Source organism: Monopterus albus, unplaced genomic scaffold (assembly GCF_001952655.1).
Source record: "Monopterus albus unplaced genomic scaffold, M_albus_1.0 scaffold172.1, whole genome shotgun sequence".
Lineage (NCBI taxonomy): Eukaryota > Metazoa > Chordata > Actinopteri > Synbranchiformes > Synbranchidae > Monopterus > Monopterus albus.
The window spans coordinates 780,572-788,849 of NW_018128052.1; the positions used below are offsets into that span (position 1 = coordinate 780,572).

General features: G+C 40.6%; 2 protein-coding genes across 6 annotated transcripts in view; both read left to right on the forward strand.

Annotated features, from left to right (window-relative positions):
• The first annotated feature begins 617 nt into the window (after nt 1-617).
• uqcr11 (ubiquinol-cytochrome c reductase, complex III subunit XI) lies at nt 618-3,871 on the forward strand. The gene is made up of 3 exons (XM_020616158.1): nt 618-770; nt 1,443-1,574; nt 3,556-3,871. Exons 1-2 carry the CDS (start codon nt 721-723, stop codon nt 1,561-1,563), a joined length of 171 nt encoding a protein of 56 aa, XP_020471814.1. The 5' UTR covers nt 618-720; the 3' UTR covers nt 1,564-1,574; nt 3,556-3,871.
• Nucleotides 3,872-4,856: 985 nt separating this feature from the next.
• The window catches only part of LOC109969338 (methyl-CpG-binding domain protein 3-like), a 7,902-nt gene continuing 4,480 nt past the window's right edge, over nt 4,857-8,278 (forward strand). For 3 of the 5 annotated variants that reach the window (XM_020616154.1, XM_020616153.1, XM_020616155.1), the window contains exons 1-3: nt 5,081-5,185; nt 5,836-6,001; nt 6,845-6,982. In XM_020616154.1, coding sequence (XP_020471810.1) covers nt 5,112-5,185; nt 5,836-6,001; nt 6,845-6,982 — 378 coding nt within the window. In that variant the 5' untranslated portion in view covers nt 5,081-5,111. Of the gene's footprint in view, nt 5,054-5,080; nt 5,186-5,835; nt 6,002-6,844; nt 6,983-8,278 lie in introns of those variants that run through there. The other 2 variants (XM_020616156.1, XM_020616157.1) reach the window with 1 other exon arrangement.

Genomic DNA, 8,278 nt, shown 5'->3' on the forward strand with positions numbered 1-8,278 from the left:
CACATTTAAAGCTAAATTAACTAACCTCTCCCTCTAATTTTTTTCACTGCTAAGGGCAAAGTAAGAGTCACAAATTCAAGCAGTATCCCCTCCTCTTCTCCCGCATTGTTTTTGAAACTAAGTTATATGTGGTCATGACAGCCGGAGACAGTTATGGCAGTCAGGTACTGCAGCAATAATAAAACTAATGTATACAGAATACAGAGTCCATAGAACCAACTGAGTCACACTAAGCAGGTAGAGATCAGTAGTTTACCATAAATAGTAGCTTAATTTGTACGCTAGGGGGCAGAAGTAAGGTGCTCTGTTACCTTTCAATGTAAAGTACACTGCATTCAGCTGACTATACATTGCAGCTTCATTATATTTTGTACAAAGTCCCAGAAACAAATGAATACTTCTGCGCCGGCTCCAGGTTTGCTGTCCTCAAATTAATAAATGTTAATAATTTGGATAAACAATGTATTTAGGAATATGCACGAGTCGCAACTTAACTGAATGAATATTAATATATAAAATGATTTTGACACAGGGCGTTCCAGTTGGGTAATAATACTATGAGAAGATATGCAATTTTCTGTAGCTGTGATTGTTGTAAGACTTTTTTTTAAACCGGATGTTCTGTACGCACATGCGCACAGCAAACCAAAGTCGGAAGTGTTTGTAAGCTTTTAAAGTAGCGCGTCTGGCATTAGGAGTGGAGGCTATATTTTAGGCAAAATGCTCAGCAAAGTCATTGGACCGAAATCTGCTTCTATTGCTAGAGCCTGGTAAGATGGTTTTACACTGTAGTGGTCGTTCAAATGGGAAATAGGTTGGACTTTTGGCAAACAGAATATCTGTGTCCTTTAGCTAACCTTAACATTAGCTGCTAGCCTAGCTTAGACTAGCCGAGGTCATCGCCGTGAGAGAGGCCGAGCCACTCGCTGTGTCCACTGTTTGAGGGGGCGCACGAGTCCGCGTAGCAAAAATGTGAATTTCATACCTTTATTACGTATTTAACGTACTAGCTAGATAGCTAGCTGGAAGACTGATCTCACCTATCCGTCAGGGTAGCTTGGTCTGGAACTGTTTTCGTGGTAGGTTGGTCAGGTAGCTAATTATTTAGTGTAATGTTGAACGGTCAGGAATGATGTCAGATTAATTTCCTTAAATGTTTACAAGCTGACTACTGTGAAGTTAAAAAAAAAGCATACACAACTCCTCGCATTTGTATTTTTAAAGCTTTAGCCAGCAAATTCATTGGTATTTTACCCAATAAACAAAATAATCGACTATTATGATTAAAGTTATTTATCACAATTTCTTTTGGCACTTTTATTTTGTATTGGTCAACAAGCACTTACCTCACCTAATTAATCTAATATTCTCAGGTCCCCTGTTTGTATATTAAGTGAAAGAACTGTGCATATGTAATGTTGAATGCTTCTTATACTTGACAGGTCCACATCTATGTCTTTCTGGGGCACAGTTGGATTCATAGGTCTGGTCCACATCACAGACTGGCGGCTGATTTTGGATTATGTTCCCTACATCAATGGCAAATTTAAGAAGGATGACTAAATGACACTCAGGTTAGTCCAAGAAATGGGAAACCAAAAAATGAAGAATTAAAGTAGAGTATGCATGACTGTACACAGTGAATAAGGAAAATAGCAATTGAAGCATGGCCCAGCATCATTATCTGTGTAACTAAAGTAGCAGTTGCCTCTTTATTGGCTTTAGACTGATATCAAATGTTGTGGCATTGTCTTAATACATGTGGTTTTCTGTCTGTCACTACACCAAGAACATGATTATTACAGAGCATAAACATTGTAGGAGTGTTTACATATTTGCTAAATTGACCCTGTATTTAGAATGGTAGAGATTATTTTTCCCTTACTTATTGTGGTGGCAGCATTCCAAGAGAACAGTGGCAAAATAATAGTGGACTTTTCACACAATAGGGGCAGACTTCCTTTCAGAGACCACAGGCAGCACTAGGTGGAGATTTGCCTCCTGTTGTTAATAAGTGTGTTTTATTTAGCAAAGCCGAATATCTCCATATAATGAAACTACACTGTTGTGTAGAAGCTGTGAAACACACACAAGAGCCATATTGTTGCACCAGTGTTACATTGACTGGCGGATTGAATGGTGTAACAAAACTGGCCTTACTACCAATATAGAGAATACAGTGTTGGCCATCTCCATTTTCAATATCCATCCATCCACTATTTATACTGCTTATCCTGAAGAGGGTTGCAGGGGCTTGGAGCCAATCCCAGCTGACAGTAGGCCAGAGGCGGGGTACACACTGGAGAGGTCGCCATTCTGTCACAGGGCTGACATGTAGACAGACAACCACACACACTCACTGATTCTCATAGGCAATTTAGTGTCTCCAATCAACCTGAGCTGCATGTCTTTGGACTGTGAGAGGAAGCTGGAGTACCCAGAGGCACAGGGAGAACATGGAAACATGCAACTGATTTGTTGAGAACATGCAAACTCTGCACAGAAAGGCACCGGGTTGGCCTGGGCTCGAACCTGGACCCTTCTAGTTGTGAGGCAGCCACTATATTGTAGCAATTAAACAAATGTCCTTGTACAAATATCTGGATGTCACCATAGATACTGCCTTTTCCTGGATTTCTCATATAAAATAAATTTTAAGGAATATAAAAAATGAAGTGTATCCACTTTCTTAGCAGGCTGAGCTCTTTTGGAGACAGCAGAAAGATTTTTTTTTTCTTTTTAGGTTGGTTATTCAGGGTGTCAGGCTGTACTGCAGCTGTTGTGTTATGTATGATTTGGGAAAGCATTATGTGTTGTAATTGTACATTGTATTTTATGGATATAGCTGCCTTCCAGTCCATTTGTGAAGTCAGCTTTATATTGAAACCTTTTGCTGAAAGAAGATGAGATAGAAAATGTTAAAGAGAAGACCTGTCTTAAATGGGCATTTAGTCTTTATTCAGGCTGGGTTTTTCCCCTGGTTGTGTAAACTACAACAAAAATATCCAGGATCTCATTGTGCACCAACAATGTGAAATGCTGATAAAGAGATGATTTATGTATTCTAACACAAAATACAGGGTGGGCCATGGAAAAGTAGCCCACAAGAGCTTGGCACCAGTATTGGAGACAGGCTACTTTTCTGTGGCCCAACCTGTACTTTCACATGCTATTTGGGTAAAAATTAGGTACATGTCATTGCCTGAGTAAATTCAAAGACAGTAAGTCAGGACGTTTAGGTGTCGGGAGACTAGAATCAAGGACTGTGGCCTATTTCAAGACTACACTGTATATTGAAGCTTCTAATAAGACAGGAATATTTGAAAAGCATTCAGCCACTGGAAATATTTAGATATTTAACTTCCATATTTTGTGGTCACTGGGTTGAATGTTGCGCATACATCTAAACATGTTACTTAACCTTTTCCCAGTGAATTTGTTGACTTTATATCTTCTTTACTCTTCAGTTTTTAAATTATTTTAATTTTGCTATCAAAACTAAACCACATTTTTCACTGTTCTACATACTGTATTGACTTTGCTTTCTCCTGGCAGGTATGTGCTGTTTTTGTACACAAAGACCCACTGTAAATAACGAACAAGAAGCACTGCAGCAGCACTCTGGTCTACCTGTGTGCCAGGCTACTGGAAGCAGTCATCTTCGTCCTGCAGCTCAGACAACACTGAACTAGTCACCACCAACATCCTCTGAAATGCACCAGGATTTGGCATTTCAACATTCCTCCACCAGACAACATGGATGGAAGGAATATAAAACTTTGCTTTTTCTGCTTAAGTTACTTGATTTGCAAGTGGAAAAATCTGTCCTTGTCATACTCTTGTTTTGAATCATTAAAGTATGTGAGAATTATCCTGTATGTGTGTAATTATTACACCTGCCATGGGTTAAATTATTTTGATGCTCAGTGTCTCCCTGTGATGTCCACTTGCTTGTGAACATGAGTGCAGGCTTGTGAGGCGCTTGAGTGGAGGCAGCATTCTCCTTGGGCTTGTACAAAGCACCTCTGAGTTGTTTTGACCCATAAGGGACAGGTATAAACAATGGTTTAGTTGTAAATGTAAGTCTTTCTTTTTTTTAAGAGGAAATATCTAAGTGATAAAAATCAGTTAAAAATATACCTGTTTTATATATGTCTTTAGATAATACTGATTTGAACACATTCTTAAAATCATCATCTAATCCTGTGTCACCAGACAAGACAGTCAGTTTTGGAGTGATGCTAATTTCCAGTCCTGAGTTTGGATGATAGATGATGTTCCATTTTTGTTATTTGTGTCTGTGTGAAAGCAGTTTGTGTGTTTACATCTCATTGTTAAGATTGTAACTAAAGGCTGTGTGGGCACATATTTACTACACATCTCATTTTTAAATATTGCAAATAGTATTCAGAACCTTGTTTAAAGTAAAAAGTGCAATAATGTAAATTAACTCAATTACTACTATACTAAAAGTATTAGCTCTACAAGTGCATATAAGTAAAAGAACATTGTTTAGAATGGTCCTTTCAGACATTGCTGGTTACAGACATTTTAATGTTGTGGTCCTGGGGTACTATGTCAAACTAATCTTATTAATATTTGCCTTTCTGTAGTAGTTTGCTTAAAATACAGTATAATATCTATTCATTAAAATCACCTTACATAACTATTTACTTTGCAAAGTCATTACATCTGGTGAATAGATTTAGTGGAATAAAGTGTACAGTTCTACTGTCATTTTATATGTTATACGGTTTTCCCTCAAAAGTATAGTGGCGTGTTCAGTTTCCAGTGCTGTGAGTGTATCACAGACAAATTCAGATTATTGGACTAGTTCACAGAAGTTTAGCGGATGGATCCAATGTTGAGTCTATGTTGGCGGAGTGATCTGTAAAGGTCTTGACGTGAGAGACAGCGGGACAGGTTCGTTAACAAACCAGACTCGGTGTAAATTTATGATTACACTGGCAGACAACCACTTGGCTTCTTACCATTCCCAAGCCAGTATCACACGCAAGTGAAGTGAGGCAACCTGGATCATGGAAAGAAAAAGGTGGGACTTTCATTTTGTAGTCGACGGAGTTGGCAGAATTAAAGTTTCTCTGCAGGAAATGCCCACATGCATAATGCATTTCAAAAGAACTCGTGCGCCTGAACAAGCCTATTCTTGTTCGCGTTTGTTAAGGTAACTAAGCGTAGGCTTTGTAGTGTTTTGCCCGTATTACGTTAGGAAAACTCAACTTTCAGCAACAGTAATCGAGAAGCTGGTTGCTGTTGCGTTGACGTTCCGGACGCTGCTAGCTTGATTAGCTAGCCAAGTTTCATTGTTTACACACGCATAACTTGCAGTGCGTTGGGCCCCGCTACGATCACGCTAGTACTGAAATACAGTAGACAAATTGCAGCTACAGCACAAAGACCCCGTTAAAACTCGTACACGAAGAATATGGCGCACCATGTTTAGCCTACCCCCGATTTATCTGTTTGCCCTAAATACGCACAAAGTGAACTCCTGTAAGGGCAGACAGATAAATCAGGGACAGACTAAACATGGTGCACCATATTATTGATTTGTGAGTTTTACACGTTAAAGCTCCTCTTGCACACCCAAACAACGTCCTCACGGCTTTCAACGAATGTGTGGGCATGTACAGGTGTGCGGCATCATTTTTAGTTAGGCAATGAGGTGACCTCAGAAAACTAAGCCTAACTTCAGCCTGTGAAGAGGAACAGCCATTTATATTAACCGGGAGGCCATTCGTTGGTGCCCATGGCCTAATTGCTTTAATTCTTTGGTCTTTGAAGAGTTCAGTGTTGTGATTGTGATTTTTCTAGTGTGCCTGTTAAGCACATTCTCAACAAGCCCCAGATAGCCCGTGGCCTGGGCAGGAGCCTTCACACAGATGCGAGTGCCAGGCGCTCCAGGGCTGGACGACTGCTCCCGACCAAAGTCCAGCACAGCAGGAACAAGCATCTCCACAACATGACCCATCAAATTAGGGTGAGACTGTTGTTTGGGTTTGGTATTTATGAGGCACATATGACTGTGCAGTGCTACGTAAAAGTAAAATATATCCTACAGCAGAATTCACAGGGTAAGTTTCCAGTGATTTCTGGGCACAATAAAATCAACTGACAGTATGAGAAGTTAGAACATATTAACATTCTTTGGGCTTTTTCATGTTATTTGTTCACATCATTGAATGAATCATGACAATGACCAACAGAGCAAGATGCTTTAATGTCAAAAGGAAACATTTTAGCCATGTGTCTCTGTGGGTAGATCTGTATCAGCCTTGTACTGCTAGACAATACTTGTTTCATAGCTTTCTCAGCAACCCTGCTCAAGCCCTGTCAAGTGACAGATTGTGGATTAGTGAAGGTCTCTACTGACCTATCCGCTCCACACATCTTGACTGGTCAGCCCAAAACAAAGTGTTGATCATAATTATTATGGCCACAAAATTCAGGTATGTGTCACAAGACCATGCAGCCTTCTTCAGCTTTGTTCTAGAGCCTCCTGTGCACTTTCTGGTAAACAGTAGTTTAGATGTCGTGAGACTTTTTTTTAAACAATGACTTTCTTCACCACTCTGTCATAAACCTGCGTGTGATTAATCATCTTGGCAGTAGTTGTTGTATAAACCATTGCGTTGTCCCAAATTGTTCACTGTGACCCACATCATAAACATGTAATAGTTTTACTCTTGTTAAATTTTGATTGCTAACACAAATACATGCAGAGTATTTAGTCTTAATTTTAAAAAGGTTTTGTTTTATTATGATGGAAGCTGATGAAACCTGGTTCTCAGATTTCTGGCTAATCATGTCGTCTCTCTTGAAGGCAAAGCCTGATTTAAACACAACACTGCCAGTCCGACAGACGGCATCCATCTTCAAGCAACCAGTGACCAAGGTAACAAACCACCCCAACAACAAGGTGAAGACAGACTTGCACAAGGGTGTGGACCAACCTAAACAAGTAAGTCAGAAGGCAGAGTGGATACACATTTCAGTTCTCCTCACCAACAACCTTCTCTAACTTTGTCAGTAAACAGTAAGATTAATTTTATAAAAAGAGTCCAAGGAAATGTCTGCACCTTAAAGTTGTTATTCATACAGTGGGTACGGAAAGTATTCAGACCCCCTTAAATTTTTCACTCGTTGTTATATTGCAGCCATATGCTAAAATCATTTAAGTTCATTTTTTCCCTCATTAATGTACACACAGCACCCCATATTGACAGAAAAACACAGAATTTTTGACATTATTGCAGATTTATTAAAAAAGAAAAACTGAAATATCACATGGTCATAAGTATTCAGACCCTTTGCTCAGTATTTAGTAGAAGCACCCTTTTGAGCTAATACAGCCATGAGTCTTTTTGGGAATGATGCAACAAGTTTTTCACACCTGCATTTGGGGATCCTCTGCCATTCCTCCTTGCAGATCCTCTCCAGTTCTGTCAGGTTGGATGGTAAACGTGGGTGGACAGCCATTTTCAGGTCTCTCCAGAGATGCTCAATTGGGTTTAAGTCAGGGCTCTGGCGGGGCCATTCAAGAACAGTCACGGAGTTGTTGTGAAGCCACTCCTTCGTTATTTTAGCTGTGTGCTTAGGGTCATCGTCATGTTGGAAGGTGAACCTTCGGCCCAGTCTGAGGTCCTGAGCACTCTGGAGAAGGTGTTCGTCCAGGATATCCCTGTACTTGGCCACATTCATCCTTCCCTCGATTGCAACCAGTCGTCCGGTCCCTGCAGCTGAAAAACACCCCCATAGCATGATGCTGCCACCACCATGCTTCACTGTTGGGACTGTACTGGACAGGTTGATGAGCAGTGCCTGGTTTTCTTCACACATACCGCTTAGAATTAAGGCCAAAAAGTTCTATCTTGGTCTCATCAGACCAGAGAATCTCATTTCTCACCATCTTCGAGTCCTTCAGGTGTTTTTTAGCAAACTCCAGGCGGGCTTTCATGTGTCTTGCACTGAGGAGAGGCTCCCGTCGGGCCACTCTGCCATAAAGCCCCAACTGGTGGAGGGCTGCAGTGATGGTTGACTTTCTACAACTTGCTCCCATCTTCCGACTGCATCTCTGGAGCTCAGCCACAGTCATCTTTGGGTTCTTCTGTACCTCTCTCACCAAGGCTCTTCTCCCCCGATAGCTCAGTTTGGCCGGACGGCCAGCTCTAGGAAGGGTGCTGGTCATCCCAAACGTCTTCCATTTAAGGATTATAGAGGCCACTGTGCTCTTAGGAACCTTAAGTGCAGCAGAAAT

Coding starts and splice junctions, on each gene's coding strand:
- uqcr11 (XM_020616158.1), top strand. CDS start 721: ATGCTCAGCAAAGTCATTGGACCGAAATCTGCTTCTATTGCTAGAGCC. Junction 771..1,442: donor GCTTCTATTGCTAGAGCCTG/GTAAGATGGTTT, acceptor TATACTTGACAG/GTCCACATCTATGTCTTTCT.